This window comes from Astatotilapia calliptera, chromosome 13 (assembly GCF_900246225.1).
Source record: "Astatotilapia calliptera chromosome 13, fAstCal1.2, whole genome shotgun sequence".
Lineage (NCBI taxonomy): Eukaryota > Metazoa > Chordata > Actinopteri > Cichliformes > Cichlidae > Astatotilapia > Astatotilapia calliptera.
In genome coordinates, this window is record NC_039314.1 from 30,372,756 (window position 1) to 30,394,149 (window position 21,394).

Consider the following 21,394-nt stretch of genomic DNA (forward strand, 5'->3'; position numbering starts at 1 on the left):
CGAGCGGGCCAGTGGGACGAGCGGTTTCATCCGTAAAACAGAAAGTGAGTCGGTCTTTCGTCAGCCCAGTGACGCTTCCTGTTGATGCTGTGAGGAAACTCGCTGAACAAATCCGGCACTGAAATCAACCTCGTGGTCCCGCCTCCACGCTCTTCACATCCCTTTGCCTCATCCCCGGAGTTCATCGCACACGGCAAAAAAGCTACAGTCCCGTTACCAGTCTTGACAAACAGAGCTACTGCTTTAAAGTTTTGGATCATTTAAATTAAAATTTCCAAAGATCAGTAAACACACAAAGTGAATCTGTGCCAGGAAGCGCAAAACTTCACTGTTTGATGAATTCAGTTTCACAGGTGACGAAAGATGGAAGGAGGAAGAGCGTTTTCAAAAGTCATAGACACGAACTGATGAAACCTTGCAGTTAGTTTCAAATATTTTAATCAGATGCAGTCACATGATTATTTAATAAATGTGACAACAACTGTAATGTGTGAGAGTATGGTGTGGTTCTGCAGGAGGTCTTGATGAGTCTTTATCTTTGTCTGAGTGTTGGTAAGTTTCCTGGCTGGTCTCAGTTTTATCGGTCGAAGGATAAAGATGCTCAAACACTTTGTGAAGGTTCGCTCAGACCTGCAGACGCCATAGAGCAGCAGCAGCACGCAGCAACAGGACGTGACGACTGTCATTACGGAGGTTAGGGCCGCACAGTGGCGAGGTGGTTAGCACTGTTGCCTCACAGCAAGAAGACCTCGACTCCACCATCTCTGTTTTCTGTGTGGAGTAGGTGGGTGCTTCTCCTCCCAAACACATGCAGCCAGTGGGCTTATTTTAACCATGATTCTAAATTGGACATAATTGTGAATGGTTGTCTGTCTCTCTGTGTTAACCCGTACCCGCCTCCCGCCCTTCGATACCTTCGCTACCTGCAATAGGCTCCACCCATGTGGAGCCTATTGCAGGTAGCGAAGGGCTGTGGAAAGTAATGGATGGATGTAAGAGTTTTTCCTTTTTTCTAATGGTAATGGTTTTTACCACCCCTGGTTTTTCATTTTACTTCACTGTAATGACCTTCCTGTGTTACCATGGCAACATGACTGCCTAAGAAAAGCCTGAAAAGACAGCATTAAACCTGAAGACACGTCAGTGGCTACAGATCCAGGCCGCTGACTCCTACCTGCAGGTCAACGGTTCAGTCCGGCACGTGATCCAGACTGACTCGGGGATCTTGGATCAGGACTCCTGCAGGCTCAGACGCCTCCTGGTGGAGAGTCAGACTGCTGCATCAAGTGTTCAGACATGAAAGAACCCAGGAGGCGAGCGGTAAAGTTCAGAAACAGCTTTAATGTCTGTGTGGGGATCTGTTCAGTGACATCAGAAGTTTCCGTCTGCGTTTTTGTCCCTGTAACGTGATGAGGTCTGACAGCTGTGTGTGTGTGGGCGGAGCACACGTGCATGTACACCATACAATAAATAAACATGTTATATACAAATACAGTCGTAACATATTCACACTTCACTTTGATGTGAGTAGATTTCATCTCAAAGATCAGACTGTGGTCACGTCCCATCAGGCTTCACTCAGTAACCCACGACGACGCCAAACTTTCATTTAGCAGTTCATGTTGGGCAGAAAGCTGCAGCTTTCTAAAAGCTGGCCAATCAAAGAAAGCTAAAACAGGAGGATTATTCTGAACTGTGAATCATGCAAAGCTGCTCAGCCTGAGAATAAAGAGGCGGAGCCAAGCAGCACAGATCTCCACCTGAAAACTTCTGGAAGCCTCAGTCAGAACTCCATCTGATTTTCATCCACATTTAAATTCTGGACTTTTGTCTTGTGTCGCTCGGCGTGGCCGAGTGTGGGCTGATGATGTCAGTCGGATTCTTTTAAAGGTCAATCTACTCACAGTTAGCACGATTTTATTTTCCAAGTGATTATAAGAAAAGAGTTGATAAATTATTGATTTATAAAATAAAGCTTTAGTTTCAATTGACCTTTTCAAAATAAAAGCCTCCACATGCCCCTGGGACAAGCCCCTCTGAGCTGACTGCAGAGGTGCACCCTGGGTAATGTAGGTGGGGTTTAAACTGTCCATTCAGTCGTCCTGTGACAACATGGATGATGTCATAGTTCAGGTGCTCGCTGGGAGCTGAACCTGAGGCAGGTGGAGCTGTGTCCCGGCCCCCTCCGGTCAGTCTAAATGACTTCTGTGTTGAGTTTCTTCTTTTCTGGTTCTGCTGCGCTCAGAAACCTGATTTGTCCCTCCTCCTCATCCGGCCATGCTCGCTGGTGGCTTTTCTGTCCTCTCTGTGAAGACGATGATGTCACAGAGGACCAGCAGGAGGTGTGTCCACAGTTCCTGCAGTGACCCTGCAGAACAAGGGCGGTGGTCAGCACCACCATGGTGAGCGTCACCCCTGCCAGCACCAGCACGATGATGAGCTGCACGTCTGACAGGCCGGCGCCACTGCGCTCGCTCACAGTCACTTTCAGCAGTCTGTCACCGTGACGGCTGCTGTTCCTACCGTCGCCGCTGCTAGTTGTGATTCTCTGGCTCCTCCCTCTACGTCCTCCTCCCTCCCACCCAACCGTTGTCCAGCCGGGTTTGCCGGCGTCGCTGCTAGTTGGCGTCTCACAGATGTCTCCAGTGAAGCCAGGCCGGCAGACGCAGTGGAAGCCGCCAGCGCGGTCGAGGCAGCGGCCCCCGTTCAGGCACGGCTGACTGGCGCAGTCGTCCAGGTTGACGGTGCAGAAGCGCCCGCTGAATCCCACAGGGCAAACGCACAAGAAGCGGTTGAACCCATCAACACAGGTGGCGCCATTGGCACATGGCTTCATCAGACAGTCATCAACGTCAGTCTCACAGCGTGGCCCCGTGAAGCCGGCCAGGCAGCGACACGTCAACTCTGGTGCGAAACCGTCAGCATCCTCACAGAGACCGCCATTTTTACACGGAGACCTGCAGGTAGAGAAGAGGAAGATAAGAAAACCAGCAGACTGCAGCAAACATCAATGCCTGGTTCATAAACAGGAAGTACCAGAACCTGCAGTTCATCTACCGTCCAGCAGAGGCAGCAGTGAGTCAGACTCCCACGTTAAAACTTTACAGCAGAAATTAACGTGTTTACAGCCTGATACACAAACTGTTCTGGGCTCTGTAGATAACATCCCCTCCATAACACCTGTATTAAACTTTTGTTACAGAATAAAGAGAGGAGGAAGTAGATGAGAGCAGAAGAAGAGTGTCAGGATATGCAGATGACACAGTTTTATATACGGGAGAAGACTCTGACAGTTTATCTGGATTTCATGTCAGCGGTCAGAGACAAATGTAACACCCACATTGTTTTGAGGCTTAAAGTTTGGATCATTAGGGGTGTGGCCTAGTTGATAGACAGGTGGACGGTGACACAGGCAGCTGTCCCTAAACTGGACCTCATGACGTGTTTGTGCTGTTGGAGCACTTTTAATGACATCATCAGGCCAATCATATGGCTGCTGTGAGGTTAGTGTACTAACAGAGCATCCAGAAGGCGGAGCTCCAATTTCAAGATTTTATTTGGATGGAGCACTGATTAGCAGAAATCTGTGTCCATGTGATGCTCCGCCCTCTCATCCAAAGTGCTAACTGAAACGCTCAAATCAATGATGTCACAGTGGCCACGCCCATCTGTTCTACAGTTTACGGTCTGCAGGTCGACAACAGTGTGTGCGCCTGAAGCTACTTCCCTCACAGACGTGCTCTTCTCCTTTACTGTAGTAAAATCTGTCAAATGTACTGAAGTCGTTTATTTTTACTGCTGCTGAAAAGTCATGTGACAATTACTAAGCTCATTAATCAGGATAATTATTCTGCTAATTATTAAAAATAAATTCAGCTGAAAACATTCCAGGAAAGACAGGAAACACTTTGTTGTTTGATCGGTAACGTCTGAGTGTGTTAGTGTGTGTCCTCTGAACCATAAGAGGAGCTCACACCTCCTCTGGTGACACGGGCCGGTCCTCTGCTGGCAGCTGTTGCCGTGGAAACCTTGAGGGCACAGACAGGTGAAGTCGCCGCTGTCCTGAATCACACAGGTGGCTCCGTTCTGACACGGCTGCTGCTGCGAGCACACGTTCAGGTCTGACAGACAGCAGGAGACAGGTGAGCTCAGACGCACTGACGGAAAGATGGCAAAAGAAAGATGGCAGACGTTAATGCACAGGTGACCTCTGACCTTTGTCGCAGAAGCGCCCTCCCCAGCCTGGCTCACAGGTGCACTGCCAGGGCTGCTCGCAGGAACCGTGCACGCAGCCGGGCATCGGCATGCAGCGGTCGCACAGTTCGCCGTCCCAGCCAGGGTCACACCTGGAAATGGGAAGGAAGCAAGGAGACATTAGGTGGAAAGTTAGTAAAATAGATCTGTGACAGAAACACAGATCAGGTGAGTTACACCTGTGTAAAGTCCTCCTGAACAAGCCACGAGCTGACAGGCAGCCGGGACATTGATCGGGCAGTGATGGATGATTGATTGATCGATCAATTGATTGATGGAGTGTCACCTGCAGACTCTGAACTCGTCACAATGGCTGTTGGCGATGCTGCAGCTGCAGTCAGTTTCTGCAGGTGAAAAACAGGTTACATCAGTCACACCTGCACAGACGTTTAACATAGAGCATCAGAGCTCTTCGTTTGTGATGATGATGTCACTGTGCCCCTTTAATCAGATACAAACAGACAGAAGCAGCAAACTGACGTTCATTACCTGAAACAAAGAAAATTATAAAACTATAAAAGCAGCTGAAAGAGCCAGAAACCTGGCCTGATTGGCTGACCAAACACAGCCAATCAGCAGAGAGACTGAGGGGATGCAATCATGTGTTGAGGTGTGGCAGGTAGAGTCAGGTGGAGTCCCTGACCTCTGCTTTAATTTGTCAGTGTTCATTGTTGTTAATTATTTCTCTGTTTTTCTCTGACTGTGCCCCCATCCCCCTCATCATCGTCATCATCCTCATCCCGTTATCATCTTCTTCTTCGTCTTCATTATCTTTACCCTCAAAGTGTTTTTTATCTAGACGCCATTTTGGGACTGCCACGCAGCCACGGAGCTGCCGGGAATACTGAGCGCGCCTCTCATAACTGTAGCAGCAGCTGGGAGTTATGTGAGACGGGTCGGACAGCAGTGCGGGGGCTCCGGCTGACAGCTGGGAGAGCCCGGATTAGTAGGAACAATGAGCCGCCGAGCGCTTCGGAGCGTGCTCAGTGAGGATCCAGCTGTGACAGAGGTTTGTGTGTGTGTGCTGATTGAAGCTTCCTTTCTCACTGGTCTGCTGCTGTCTGATTGGTCAGGGGCACACCTGTGGCTCTCGTTAGCCATCCAATCAGAGTCCCTGATGGAGGCTGTAGTGGTGGAGGCGGTGCGAAAGGTCATGAGGTCACGCTGCCTTTAGGAGCCCGCTGTTTCCTCCGAGTGTCCAGTTTAATTTGAGCGCTCGAGTGTTGCCCTCGGCTGTCGCACCGTGCCGCTATCACGGAGTAAAGTAATCTCATTACTGCTGTATCTACTGATGTAATTAGAATACCATACCTCCGATCTCACGCCAACGTCTGTAAGTGTGAAGATCATTTTAACTCAGAGAGAAGAAACTGTGAGTGTGGAGCACGCCGTGTTTCCACGTTAGCATGAAACACGTGACGACAGCTAGCACGCGGCGTTGGGGTTGCAATATTTGATTTTGCTCGTGTGCATCGTGACAAATGAATGCACACGTTTGTAGCCTCTGATCAATGGCTGAGCCTTGAAGCAGCAGTCTACAGAGTGATTGGTGCACAGCAGGAGGAGGTGTGATTATGTGACCTACCTTGACCTGCGCAGGGTGGAGTGATGATACCGTGGAGGACGCAACAGCTCAGCGCCAGCGTGGCGGCTGCAGCTCTGAGCACCCACATATCGACTGGGGCGAAGACGACGGCCTGAAACAGAAAACGAAAAGCTGGTCACGTGACCTGCAGGGTCGTACACACAGCAAGGACTCGACAAGCTGCAGGTAAATGTGAGCGCGCTCAGTAACAGCACAGACACACGAGACATGACAACAGACACAAACCAAACACAAGGCTTTTATTTTTAAATCCACAAAGGAAGGACAGAGCATCAACAGACGCCGGAAGACCGACAGGTACGACTGACTGTGTGAGGTCAGGAGGTCAGGGAGGCAGAGACAAGAGGGACAACCACGGAGCAGGACGCTACAGATACAGAGCGACTGGAAGCTCACCAAAGCGGACACACCATCTCCAATCCTACAAAATAAAAGTGTGAACCAAAAAACACAAAGAGGAAGGTGAACACGAGCCACAGAGCCCAGCGCCGCAGTCACACAGCGAGAGGAAGCTGACCCCAGATCAAACACGCATTGACTCCTGGGAGCTTTTCAAAAGCGTATCTGCGGCACGGGAAGCTGAGACGCCGCTTATCAAACACAGCACTCTGTGATGATGCCACGGCGCATCTGAGAGAAGCTGTGAAGGAAAAGTTGGAGAGCATCAGGGATGAGGCGGCGAAGCTCAGACAGGAAGTGGAGTGATGCTTCCTGTTTGAGGTGATGTCACTGTACTTCCACATCTCGGGATTCCTGCTGGGATCTCTCAGAGCGTTTGTGTGATTTCTGTCGTTAAGCCTGGGTCAGGAGAGGAGATGTTTCCAGGAAGTGAAGCAGCATTTGATGTGACTGTCTCTTCTCTCCTCAGGAGGTTTTCAGGTGTAATGGCATCTACACAGGAAGTTCTCTCACTGCTGAGTCTGAAAGTCGTCAGCTGACGGTCAGAAACGAGGGAGGAGCTTATTGCTGAGGAGGTGTGGCAGTGCGGCGCTGCCTTGGGATACAGCAGCTGATGGAGAACTCGAGCAATGTTCAGCGGTTCCAAAACATCACGAGGCTTTCTCTTTCCTGCTGTTTGATTTGATTTGATATACCTTTATTAGTCCCACAAGGGGAAATTTCATAAGGCTGCCGACCTACTGCACGCAATGGCAGCGCCATCTTACCCTCCGACCATAGATACATTACACAAAACATCACATGGGGAAGACAGGTCAGAGAGGTATAACAATGGAAAATGCACCATATGAGGAAAGATAAGGAGAAAAATAACTCCCCCCAAACTGAGCTCCAACAGGGAGATCAGTTTGAGAACAGAAAAAAACACCTCTGCACATGAAAAAACTCTTAATACACCAAAGAAACACATGACAAGCAACAGGGGGGGTAAAGGTGAGAGACAGACGAATTAGACAGCACATCCGGGCCTGCAGCCTGTGCGCTGGTCTCCTTGATCTCCGTCAGCATCGGAAGGGAATAAGCGTCGAAGGCGTTTGGAAAGGGAGGGAGGATGAGTGTGTGCATATCAGTGTATGTGTGTGTGTGTGTGTGTGTGTGTGTCCAGAGTTCAGCTGACACAGTGTCCTCCTCCCTGCCAGGCTAAGTAAACAGTCTTCCAGCCAACCCAGGTGGCCTTGCATGGAACAGGAAGAACAGACTAAACACAGTCGTTATCAGGGAGTTTTTGTTTAGTTCCTTCCAATGTAGACAATCCGAATGTTATAGTTTCTTTCCACTGTGTTCCTGTTAATGATAAACCACAAATTTACCCTAAATTACTAAAATATCGATATTTTAATGTGAGAATCGATTCTAGAACATAAATGACTTGTATCGGAGGAATCAATATTTCAGGATCGATCCGCACATCACTAGCCGAAGCTTTAGACTCCCTCCTTGTCCTCCTTCAGGTGCTCGTGGCTCGCTCTGAGCTGGCCTGTTGCTGTAGTGACGGCGCCTCAGGACGCTCTGCCCACGCGCTCGACTCGCAGGCGGGAAAGAGCACGGATCATTTTTCCTGAGATTACAGCGACGAGCTCAACCTCCGCACGGGCAGGAACCGACATGCCAGATCAGTGTCTGGCATACCACAGCGCGCACACACACACACACACACACACACACACACACACACACACACACACACACACACACACACACACACACACACACACTTTATCCTGCCTGTTTGCTCCAGAAAGAGAAGAATGAGGGGAGTGTAGTATGAGGAGAGATGGCAACAGGTGGCCAATTTAATGCTTCAGCACACACACACACACACACACACACACACACACACACACACAACAAGCTGACTCACTGCATCCAAGTGTTTCTGTGGAAATAAACCGGCGGTCTGTGTGAGCGGCATCGACAGGGGGCGGAGACAGGGCTGTGAGGTCCCGCCCTCCACCACACCTGAGTGTAACCACACACACCTTCAGCTTTCATCGGTGTGTGTTTGTTTTGATGTGTTGTGGAAACTCGCCGTGTGTTTTTCTACGATCGTGTTTAATAACTGGAGGGAGTGGCTAAAAGAATGAACTCGCTGACTCACCTCGCCGCACTCAGGCTGACCACATGTCGGCCAGTGTGCGGCGAGATTATTTAGTTTAGTTTTTATTACAGCATTTTCACGTGAATTTCATTTTAATAACTTTATTTTCATTTTCCTGTTATTTTAATTTTATTTAAATAATTTTCTTATTTGTTTTATTAACATAATAAAATTATTATAGTTTTATTATGTTTTGGAATATTTTTTATTTGTATTTTTATTCCTTTTTTACTTTTTTATTTTGACTCAAAAAAAATAAATGAATTCATGGATTTTTAGACGTCATGTTTTCAATATCAGCATTTGGTTTGTTGGCTCCTTGTATGATGTTAGCGTGTGTGTGGAATCCCGAGGCGTCTGCGTATTCTCCCTGGCGTCGTGATGCTGATACTGACGCTTCCTTCAGTCTGAAAGATCCTCCAGCCTCAAGGGCGAGCTTTCAGCGGAGCTCCGCCTCGTTCACTGTTTGATGTTCAACTTGTTTTTTCCATTATAACTTCCTCCATCCTTCAGAGGCGGCGAGGGTTTGTACAGCTGTAAACGATACCTGTGAGAGACTCTGTCCCTCAGTGGTTTGCTTCAATTACAACTTTAAGACCTACGTCCATCTGTGATTACAACTTCTTCATCAAACCCGCAGACATAAGGCTGCAAAGATGGTGCAAAAGGACTCCACCCATTGCACAGCTGGGGGAATTTATGGGGTGTTTATGGGGGAGGACGAGGTGAAACATGCAGAAATGTTTCAGGAAATGAAACGATAAACGTGAGTGCGAGGCTGAGTGCACACCGCTGGCAGCCAGGAAGCAGATGAGGAGGAACATCTTAGAGCGTCTTTGATGTCGGCGACTCTGACTGGTCGAACGATCCGCTAACAGGAACACTGAGAACGGTGCCTTGCACTGCAGGTCGGCGCCGTTGCCCTGGCAACAGAGTCAGAGAATGGGGGATAGGAGGGGCAGCGGGTTTCCGTGGGGGCAGGCAGGATGCGGATGCTGTCCCCACTGTGATGTTTCTGAGGGTATCATCAGTCTGACACGGCTTGCATCACCGTGTGTTCATGCATCATAATGCCTGCTGCTAGGGTCAAAGGTGAAACAGCCTCTGAGAGCTGCAACATTTCACTCCGCAGACTCTGCTGTGAAGCTGCATTTAACTGAATCTAGCTGGACAAGAGTTGACCAATCACAGAACATCTTCAGAAACAAACCACTCATCCAAACATCCATCCTTCCATCTAAACATCCATCCATCAAACATCCATCCATCCATCTAAACATCCATCCAAACATTCATCCATCCATCCATCTAAACATCCATCCATCCATCCATCTAAACATCCATCCATCCATCCATCCTTCCATCCTTCCATCCTTCAATCCATCATCATCCACCCATCCACTCATCCATCCATCCATCCATCCATCCATCCATCCATCCATCCATCCATCCATCCAAACATTCATCCTTCCATCCATCCATCCAAACATTCATCCATCCATCTAAACATCCATCCATCCAAACATCCATCCATCTAAACATCCATCCATCCAAACATTCATCCATCCATCTAAAAATCCATCCATCCATCCAAAGATCCATCCATCCATCTAAACATCCATCCATCCATCTAAACATCCATCCATCATCATCCATCCATCCATCCATCCATCCATCCATCCATCCATCCATCCATCCATCCATCCATCCATCCATCCAAACATTCATCCTTCCATCCATCCATCCAAACATTCATCCATCCATTCATCCATCCTTCCATCCTTCAATCCATCATCATCCATCCATCCATCCATCCATCCATCCATCCATGCATCTAAACATCCATCCATCATCATCCATCCATCCATCCTTCCATCCTTCAATCCATCATCATCCACCCATCCACTCATCCATCCATCCATCCATCCATCCATCCATCCATCCATCCATCCATCCAAACATTCATCCTTCCATCCATCCATCTAAACATCCATCCATCTAAACATCCATCCATCCAAACATTCATCCATCCATCTAAAAATCCATCCATCCATCCAAACATCCATCCATCCATCCATCTAAACATCCATCCATCCATCTAAACATCCATCCATCATCATCCATCCATCCATCCTTCCATCTTTCAATCCATCATCATCCACCCATCCACTCATCCATCCATCCATCCATCCATCCATCCATCCAAACATTCATCCAAACATTCATCCTTCCATCCATCCATCCAAACATTCATCCTTCCATCCATCCATCCATCCATCCACTCATCCATCCATCCATCCATCCATCCAAACATTCATCCACTCATCCATCCATCCATCCATCCATCCATCCACTCATCCATCCATCCATCCATCCATCCAAACATTCATCCTTCCATCCATCCATCCAAACATTCATCCATCCATCTAAACATCCATCCATCCATCCATCCATCCAAACCTCCATCCATCCATCCATCCATCTAAACATCCATCCATCCATCTAAACATCCATCCATCCACACATTCATACTTCCATCCATCCATCCAAACATTCATCCTTCCATCCATCCATCCAAACATCCATCCATCCATCCATCCACCCATCCATAATTCATCCTTCCATCCTTCAATCCATCCATCATCATCCATCCATCCATTCATCCATCCACCCATCTATAATTCATCCTTCCATCCATCCATCCATCCATCCATCCATCCATCCATCCATCCATCCATCCATCCATCCATCCATCCATCCATCCATCCATCCATCCAAACATTCATCCTTCCATCCATCCATCCAAACATTCATCCTTCCATCCATCCATCCATCCAAACATCCATCCATCCATCTAAACATCCATCCATCCACCCATCCATAATTCATCCTTCCATCCTTCAATCCATCCATCATCATCCATCCATCCATTCATCCATTCATCCATCCACTCATCCATCCATCCATCCATCCATCCATCCATCCATCCAGCCATCCATCCATCAATACATTCATCCATCCACCCATCCATAATTCATCCTTCCATCTATCCATCCATCATCATCCACCCATCCATTCATCCATCCACTCATCCATAATTCATCCTTCCATCTATCCATCCATCATCATCCACCCATCCATCCATCCATCCATCCATCCATCAATCCATCATCATCATCCATCCAGCCATCCATCCATCAATACATTCATCCATCCACCCATCCATCCATCCATCCATCCATCCATCCATCCAGCCAGCCATCCATCCATCAATACATTCATCCATCCACCCATCTATAATTCATCCTTCCATCCTTCAATCCGTCATCATCCACCCATCCATCCATCATCATCCATCCATCCATCCATTCATCCATCCACTCATCCATAATTCATCCATCCATCCATCCATCTATACATACATTCATCCATCCACCCATCCATAATTCATCCTTCCATCTATCCATCCATCCATCATCATCCATCCATCCATCCATCATCATCCACCCATCCATCCATCCATCCATCCATCAATACATTCATCCATCCACCCATCTATAATTCATCCTTCCATCCTTCAATCCGTCATCATCCATCCATCCATCCATCCATCCATCCATCCATCCATCCATCCATCTATACATACATTCATCCATCCACCCATCCATAATTCATCCTTCCATCTATCCATCCATCCATCCATCCATCCATCCATCCATCCATCCATCCATCATCATCCATCCATCCATCCATCCATCCATCCATCCATCCATCCATCATCATCCATCCATCCATCCATCCATCCATCCATCCATCCATCCATCCATCCATCATCATCATCCATCCATCCATCCATCCATCCATCCATCCATCCTTCCATCCTTCAATCCATCATCATCCACCCATCCACTCATCCATCCATCCATCCATCCATCCATCCATCCATCCATCCATCCATCCATCCATCCATCCATCATTATCCATCCATCCATAATAGCTGTTTCCATTAATGTGACTGTATGCAGTGAGCTACTGAGCTACTTTGTTAACCAAAGTGTCAGATGTGAAAACATCAGTGCGTTTCTGTAGAGTTTTACAGATAGTTAGGACTGGGGTCAAAGTTCACATGAGCAGGAGTTCTCCCTGTCCAGTTCCAGTTCTGTGTTTAACTGTGAGTTAACCTGCATCAGCTCATTTTAGGCTAACCTAAGCTCTATTTAGACTGTTTTAGAGGCGCTCAGTAACAGCCTAATGAGTTTGACAGAATGATAACGCTGAAAACAAAGCATCACTTTCACTGGTTTACAGAAACATTCAGATTCACAGTCTGGTGTGAAATCAGAGCTTGAAACAAAGAACAAAGAAACTCATCCTCACATTCAGTCACACAGGAGGTGAAACGGTAAAACCTTCAAGAACTTCAAGAACACAGCACCGACTGATGGAACTATAACGTATAATGACTGCCAACCATCTGTGCAACGCCAGCTGTTCCTGATGAAGGTGAATATTTCTTTCCTCTTAAGCAGAGAGCTGAAGGACCATTAAACCTCACTGTAAAACTGCCCTGAATCACAGCATTTAATTCAGCTGCTGCAGCTCCTGATCCACCTGATGGTTCCACATGTCAGGAAGAGCCACACACCACACCTGCCTAATCTGGCCCGGACACTTGCTGCAGCTGGGTCTAGAGATGGCTTTATAAGTAACGCTACTTACTACAGCCAGCTTGAAGGCCTGTGGTACATAGCTGATTATTAGATATAGGTTGATCATATTTAAGATTGAAGCATTAATTAATGGCAGGACCTCTTTGAGCAGTTTTGTAGGAATGGGGTCTAAAAGACACATTGATGGTTTGGAGGAAGTAATTATTGAAGTTAACTCAGAAAGACATCTACTGTGATAAAGTCCACTCCCCACTGCTCAGTATCAGGAAACACTGTTAAATGTTCAGTTTCTATGCCATATGTTAAAACAAGATCTAGAGTGTGATTAGAGTGGTGGGTGGGTTCTTTCACATTTTGACAGAAGCCAGTTAAGCCTGAACTCCCTTCATATGCACAGGTCTGAGGACACACCTGGGTGACTCGGGACTGGAACTGTGGCTGAGCTGCAGCAGCTGGACTCTGCAGGTGTGCGCCATATTTGACTGACAGACAGTATTCAAAAGACTGAATGCCTGAAACCTGATTTCTCTCCGATGACCAGCAGGGGGCGACTCCTGTGATCTGAGAGCAAATGTACGCCCTGCTCAGTGCACAGGCTCAGTCTCTGGTTGCAGGTTTGACTGAATGAAACATGAGCTTCCCAAAGGTCATCACTGAATGGACTCTTAGGCAGGTTAAGATTTACTTCCTGTCATGTGACTCATATTCCTTTGGTGGATGTTTGTGGTAAACAGGACAGTTTGTACTCAGTCATCCCTGTAGGCTCATAGCTCAGGCTCTAAACACTCAGTTTATCAGTTTTTTCTGCTCTGGGATCTGTATGATGTCAGAGAGAGAGGATGGTAGTCCCACCCATTTGCTGGCAGCAAATCAGAAGAAAGCTAGCTAAGAAAAAGGGAGGATCCCATTGGTATAAGACAAAGAAGGCTCATTATGAGCTGTGAATCAAGCACAGCTGCTCTGAGTGAGAGAACAAAAATAAGGAGCTGGAAATGAACCGCACCGCGTCAAGCTTTACATTTTAGGAAATAAAACCCCAATTGTTCTGTAGAGGTCAGAGGTAGAGCTGACGCAGTAGTCCATTAAACCACCACAGAAGAAGTTTATTTGTTTGGTATTTAATTGTCAGTTTCTATCAATATCTCCTCAGCCCCAGTGATCCTTACAGTCACATGATCTTTACGTCATGTTTGTTCCTGACTCTGTTTCACTCTTTGAATTTACCAGTGGAAAACAAGGAGAAACCTTGTGGTTTTGTCACCTTCTCACACGCGACACCGACATCTTAAAAATAACTGCGAGCCAAAGAAAACATCCAGCAGCCCGCACCAATCAGAGATGTCAGGAAGTCTGTACCTGCTGCACGGCAAAGTTTAGAGAGCGCAGCCTGGAAACCAGAGCCAGAGTGTGATCTGCGATCTGATCTGCGATCTGAGCCTCAGGAACTCTGGACTCTGCAGCAGCAGCGCTCAGTGACAGCTCTGAGCTGTTAGGGTGCTTACCTCGAACTGGCAGCTTCCTCCTCGCTGATCCGCTGTCACAAACCAACTTGATATTCAGCTGCCGTCCACCCCGTGTCTCCAACACACACTCGGACACGCACACACAAAAACACTGTGGGACACACACTGCGCCGTCGTTCAGAGTGTGTGTGTTTGAAGCTGCAGACGAACGACGGGGAGGCGCTGCTCCGGCCGTCCTCCCCTCCTCAGAAAACACTCCCCCTCTGCAGGGTACGACCCCGACACAGCCCCCTCTGTGTGTGTGTGGAGGAGGGGCTGTGTGCTGTTACATGTGATCAGAGCAGGTTTACTCACCTGGAGCAGGGCTCTCAGGTGTAATGGGTGCTGATTGGCCGATTACGCTCGGAGCTGAACATACTCCTTTGACCTTCAGCTTTTTTTCACACTGACTTTAAACAGGAAAACCCACAAAATCCACGAATATGATATTAATCATGTGACTACTTTTCCTGAAAATGTCCCAACAAACGGCCGGCTCACCTGACTGAGGAGGCGGGTCGAGTCTGTGGCATTGTCACAGCTCATCTCTTTTAGCTCCACCACAAATCACAGAAACGTTCATAAGGACTTATGAAAGGTTTCTATAATAAAGTCTGAGTGACGGATCAGGTGACAGCGCTCTGACCACCTGCGCAGTCTGCAGGTAAACATCTACAGCATGACGCTGGCTAGCCTCTGTGCTACGGGAACTTCCTGTGGCGAACCCAGCCGCCACGCAAGGCTTCACGGTACTAAAGGCAAACTTATTACTGAAGTCGCTGCTCTGGAGCAGCAGGTATGAATACACTCAGAGCAGAGACTCCCACAAACAGCTGGATGCAACGATGAGCCTGTAAGTCAGAGCGCTGCCTGCAGGGGGCAGCAGGATGCCCCTGTGTTTGTGTGGCAGAGATTAATGCACGATGTGTGTGTGGTTCACAGTTTGTGTAACTGGCGGCGGCAGAAAAACACTCTGCAGTGTTCCAAGCAAGTCTCCTCCCCCTCTCCTCCCCAAGTGTTTGTTCAGGCCTCCCTCCTCTATCTGATCCTCCTCTCGTCTGTTATGTCTCTGCGCCTCAGCTCCCAGCAGGGCGAGCGCTGTCTGCGTTTGTTACTGAATCAGATCCGCCTTCAGATCGGGCGCTGCCTCACGTCCCGGCAGGCTCGGACTCGCCCTGCCTGGAACGCCGTGGTGCTTTTAAATGTTTTAAAGAGACTCTGAGGGAGCCACAAGCTCTCAGAGGAGAAGCTTCACTTTGACCCTGAAGCTCTGAAACAGCTCCACTTTGCACAAATCAGACCTTTCTTTATTCAGCAGACTGAACAGCGCCCGAGGAGATTCCTCAGACTGTTCTACAGTTTGACCTTTGACCTTTGCTTTGACCTTTGCTTGGAACCTCCCAACAGTTCAAACTGGTTCTGGTGTCAGATCGGTTTGCTCAAACTGCTCAACACTGCAGATATCCACAAAACCAGATTATTACCAGGTGTCACAGTTTCATCTCTGAGCATGAACACCAATACCAGGCTCAACTTTTACCCAGAATGCACTTTGTCAACTTTCCAAGTGAAAATGGGGAAAGAGATGAAAGTGGGCAGTGTGTGAGGGATCATCACCCTGAAGCTGAGAGAGCAGGAACCTGGTTCAGAGTCAGACCGAGGGCCAGGCGGTGGGACTAAAGCTGATCTGGGTTCAGCTTTGATGGCTCTGGTTTGGAGCAGAGCAGGTGTACGGGGCTGTGACACTTTCACAGATATTTTTATCCGACGATGGTTTGGTTCTGCTCAGGTGATGAACCAGGTGATGCTGGGGCGGACAGGGAACTCGGGCCATGCTCACGGGACAAAGTGTCGCTGCTGTGAGACGGTCCTCGGCCCTCTCAGAGAGCTCCTCTGGACCTGATCTTTAACGACCTGCAGGATCTGTGTGGCGGGAACATGACGCAGCTTCAATGGTGGAGGACGAGGCTATGACGCCCGCTCCCCCCATCCTCAGCAGCGTGTGTCTATCGATCAATAATCAATACCTGCTGGTTACTTGACTTCAGCTTAGCAGTAACTCGATCCTCCCGTGATGGCATCTGGATCTGAGCATGTACCGAGGTTTGCCCTGCGGTGGGTAGCGGGTTAATATAGGTAGCAGCGCTGTTGAGGGGTTGATGATGGTGTAACCTGCAGCCAGGGTAGCTGGGAGATTCCCGTGTTGGAGCACCGGAGTCACATCGAAGCTCTGTTTACCCTGGGGGGGTTCAGCCTTGACCCCTCCGTCACCGCAGCAGCTGAGGAAGCCTCGTGCACACATACCCACTCTCAGGGTGATTAATAACCAATGTGTGTGACCTCTGACCCCAACATGCAGCCGTTTCAGCCTGAGAGCAAACACCGACATGCTCGGGAGGTGTGAGGTTTCACTGAGAATCTCTGCGTCTCTGAAGGGCCACAGCAGTTTGTGTTTAACTCTGTGAGGCTGTTATCAGTGATGACCCCTGACCTCTGACCCCTGAGCTTGGAGAGAAGCAGTAAACAGTGTTTGATGTTTATCAGAATGACTTTTGTCTGACTGCTGAGACAAGAACAAGTTTAAACCTAAAGAAATCTTGTGAGTGGGTAACAATGCTCAGTGAGGATGACTCAGACCAGCAGGCCCAGTTCTGCTCTGGTTCTGGTTTTAGAGAAACTTCCTGAACCTGGGCGTGTCCGTGTCCTTCCTGTCCTGCTGTAATGGTGTCTGAGTCTAATCCCTGAATGTAGTCTAAAATAATCCCGGCTCCTCTTCATGCAGTCTTCCTCCTGCCGGCTAGTTCCTGAGGTCAGAGAGACACGAACAGCTGCCGGGACTCAAACCGCCGGCGTGTTCTCCATTCCTCTCATTCCTCCCATAGCCATTGGGAGGGGGGGGGGGGAGCATTGTTGTGGAGCAGCTGGACATTGTCTTCTTCTTTGCGGGCAGCGAAGACTCGATGAGCTCAGCAGCTGCTGTGTGTCATCACTTTACACACACACACAGTTTTTTTTCATATCCTTGTGGGGACATCTAATTGACACAATACCTTCCATAACCCCAACCCCAAGCCTAGACCTAACCGTGACCTAACTGTGACATTTTCAAAAATGCCTTCAAACTCGTGGGGACAGGTCCAAACATAGTACACACACACACAGGTGGATGAAAGTTTAATGACCTGCAGGAGGAAGTGGGACACTGCAGAGGGGACAGCATGACAGTGAAGCGACATGTCACATGTCCTGCTGCCACACTGCAGGTAAGCGTGTGCCCTCAGTCCTGTCTGCAGGTGCCGACAGATGGATAAAGACACCAAAACTGTAACCGCCTGCTTCACGCCGTCCAAACTGATCTGCAGAATACCGGTAATCATCACAGAAGAAGAACAATCAAACATCTGCAAATAATAAACAAGGCATCCCAGCCTCTCCTCAGTCACTGTGTCCTCTGTCAGGGGCTCGTTAGCATCACTGATATCCAAACAGCTGAGTCTGAGCCCCGCCCCCTCTGTCTCACCTGTGTCAGCCTGCTCTCCCAGGTTCTGCAGTTTGGGGGCTGAGCTCAGAGATCAGCCCACCTCACCCCTACTTGCACTCCGTATATAGATGTGAAGAAATAAAATGCAGTTTGTCCCTTGATTTTTTGTTTTAACTTGTGTTAAAATAAGTTCTTTAAAAAGCCAAAAATGATTTAATATGAAGACAACATGAGCCGAGAGTACAAACATGCTGAGGCTGTTAGTTCAGTCAGAGAGTCACAAAAGTCACAAACGCATGTCTGCACGAACACAATGACAGCAGAAGTGCTGCCCTGTGTCTGCGCAGACAGAGCTGTGTTTATTTGGTCGTTCAATCAAAGGCTTCAGTTAGTTACAATCTGCGTTCACGTTTGTAGTTTTGTTTTGTTTGACAATATTTGATATTTAAAAAACAAACATTTTCAAAATTATTGGTGGGTGGTTTCTTGTTTATTTTTTGTACTACTTGTATTGGTTTGAAAATGATCGGAACTAAATTGAAATTGAATTTTATACTTTGAAAATGAATTCATTTGTTTTGAAACTGTATTTTAACCTTTAAAAATGAAGCTCTCAAATAATTTCAGTTTCAGTCCTACAATTCAGTTTTTTGGGACTTACATCCGGTTCTGATTCCAGAGTAATCAAGCGCAGATTAATAGAACTCCGTTTTAGAGGACTGAAAGTGTCACTGACGGGAATCTATAGCATCTTGAGCTGAATTAAGACCTCAGAAGTCATTCGTCATGTCGAATGACCAGCGGATAAACTCTCAGGTTGGTAATAAATGTATTACATGTATAAGAACAAGAAAGAAGAAGAAGAAAGAAAGAAGACCGCTGTCCTGCAACTTTTCCATGTGTTCCTGTTGCAACACATCCATCCATCCATCTATTTGCTTCCGCTTATCCTATCCGGTTGTTCAGTGATGACGCGACGAATCCTACTTCCGGGTCTAAAGTAGTCTGCGTTTAATATGGCTTTTGTGTTGTTAACATGTTTAATGTTATGTATTTTCTTCTACTTGATCTCAAAAAGCTCCTAAAACAGTCAGTGATCACTGTTGACCTCCCTCGGCTTTTATTACCGCTAATCATTTATTTAAGCTCAGTTTTTAAAACCTTAGGATGTAACTACAGCCCAGCCCATGCAGCAGTATATGAATGACTAACCTCGTATTGTGGATGGATTATCTCAGTTGTTCTCCTGGCTGAAGTTTGGTCCTTTTACAGCATCCTGCCATGCGATTACATTTGTTCCTGACCACCGAGAACACTCACGGTAACTTTTATCGAGTGGAAAAAAAGTTAGCTTGTTTATATTATGCTAACATAGCTATGTCGCTAGCGGTCACGTAGCACATCATTATATACCAGCTAGCCCAACTTCAGTAACCCTACAAACGTCACTGCTGTTTAGTTTTCTGTCTTCATTTATGCTGGAAGTGATAGCAGAGCTGTACGTTTTAATTTGTTTCCAAAACCCCGCAGTCAGGACATGCTATATTGTATTTAGATAGAAGTTAGCGAGCTAACTCCCTGCTAACTTCTAACTCCATTAAATGTCATAAATTCCGTTTTCATGGATGCCTGGATGTTAAACTCAATTGTTACACCTGGTAGAGCAGAACGCTGATCATTTTATTAAAGATGAAAGACTTTAGACAGTTTTTCAACTCTCAGTAATGTAATAGTGATCGTTTGATATATGGATCTGCAGCGGAGTTTAGACCCAGACACGGCTAGTGACGTCAGACTGAACAACCGGATTCAGGGTCGCGGGGGGCGCTGGAGCCTATCCCAGCTGTCATAGGGCAAGAGGCAGGGTACACCCTGGACAGGTCGCCAGTCTGTCGCAGGGCCAACACACAGGGACAGACAACCATTCGCACTCACATTCACTCGCACATTCACACCTAGTGGCAATTTGGATTTGTTGCAACACATCTGAATATGATTAGTAGGTCATTGGCAAGACTATCCGGTCTTTAAGTGATGACATGATGAATTCTGCTTCCAGGCCCAAAGTACTCTGCGTTTATTAAGGCTGTTGTGTTTTTAACGTGTTTTAATGTTTTGTATTTTGTTCTGTTTAATCTCAACAAGCCCCTAAAAACAGTCAGTGATCACTGTTGGCCTGTTTTTATCACCACTGTTCATTTTAAAGCTCAGTTTTAAACCCTTAGAATGTAACTACAGCCCAGCCCATGCAGCAGTATTTGAATGACTAACCTCGTATTGTGGATGGATTATGTCAGTTGTTCTCCTGGCTGAAGTTTGGTCCGTTTACAGCATCCTGCCATGCGATTACATTTGTCTCTAACCATCGGGAACCCTCACGTTAACTTTTATCCAGTGGAAAGAAGTTACTGTTCATCCTCCAGCTTTACTGTTTATGCTAACATAGCTGTGTCGCTAGCGGTCACGTAGCACATCATTATATAGCAGCTAGCCCAACTTCAGTAACCCTACAAACGTCAGTGCTGTTTAGTTTTCTGTCTTCATTTATGTTGGAAGTGATAGCAGAGCTGTACGTTTGAATCATTTCAGAAATCTCTCAGTCAGAACATGGTGTATTATATTTAGATAGAAGCTAGCGAGGTAACTCCCTGCTAACTTCTAACTCCGTTAAATGTCATAAATTCAGTTTTCATGGATGCCTGGATGTTAAACTTAATTGTTACACCTGGTAGAGCAGAACGCGGATCGTTTTATTACAGATGAAACTCTCAGTAATGCTGCAGTGATCATTTGACTTTGGGACCTGCAGCGGAGTTTGGGCCCAGACATGGCTATTGACGTCAGATTTAAAGACCAGATAGAACTTGACTGCATGCTGAGGTGGGAGTGGACCAGAAAGTAAGGAAATCCAAAGTGCCATTAAAACCAGGAGAGGTTTCTTATATATTTTAGAAGAAGGTATTATTAAAAAGAATTCAAAATAAATTACTGATGATAAGATGGCGCCGGTGAGGTCGGCTGCCGTCACGACTGCTCCGACCACTTTTTCTTTGTCTTTGCTTTTTAAGTTAGTTTTCAGCGTTTCTAAATCGGCAAAATCATCACCATTGGGTACATTAGGTATGACAGTGACACTCTTGTTTCTATTGGTATACAATGTACTCACAATTCGAAGTTTTTAACTCCGGATCCGAGCTGGCCGAGTGAGATCTCGAGGGAGAACAAAGGGAAGCGGCGGCGGCCTAGAGGGAAGCGAGCCGAATTTGAATTTGAATTTGAATTATCTCAATGCCATATTTTATTTAGGAACCCTAGAGAGCACTT

At 47.2% G+C, this 21,394-nt stretch overlaps 1 protein-coding gene across 2 annotated transcripts in view; it reads right to left on the reverse strand.

Annotated features, from left to right (window-relative positions):
• Positions 1–1,321: 1,321 nt before the first annotated feature.
• dlk2 (delta-like 2 homolog (Drosophila)) overlaps positions 1,322–21,394 on the reverse strand; it is a 30,938-nt gene continuing 10,865 nt past the window's right edge. The window contains exons 1-6 of one of the 2 annotated variants that reach the window (XM_026190983.1): positions 14,590–14,714; positions 5,840–5,951; positions 4,541–4,598; positions 4,216–4,346; positions 3,977–4,121; positions 1,322–2,957 (exon numbers count right to left, since the gene is read on the reverse strand). In XM_026190983.1, coding sequence (XP_026046768.1) covers positions 2,195–2,957; positions 3,977–4,121; positions 4,216–4,346; positions 4,541–4,598; positions 5,840–5,927 — 1,185 coding nt within the window. In that variant the 5' untranslated portion in view covers positions 5,928–5,951; positions 14,590–14,714 and the 3' untranslated portion in view covers positions 1,322–2,194. Of the gene's footprint in view, positions 2,958–3,976; positions 4,122–4,215; positions 4,347–4,540; positions 4,599–5,839; positions 5,952–14,589; positions 14,715–21,394 lie in introns of those variants that run through there. The other variant, XM_026190984.1, reaches the window with a different exon arrangement.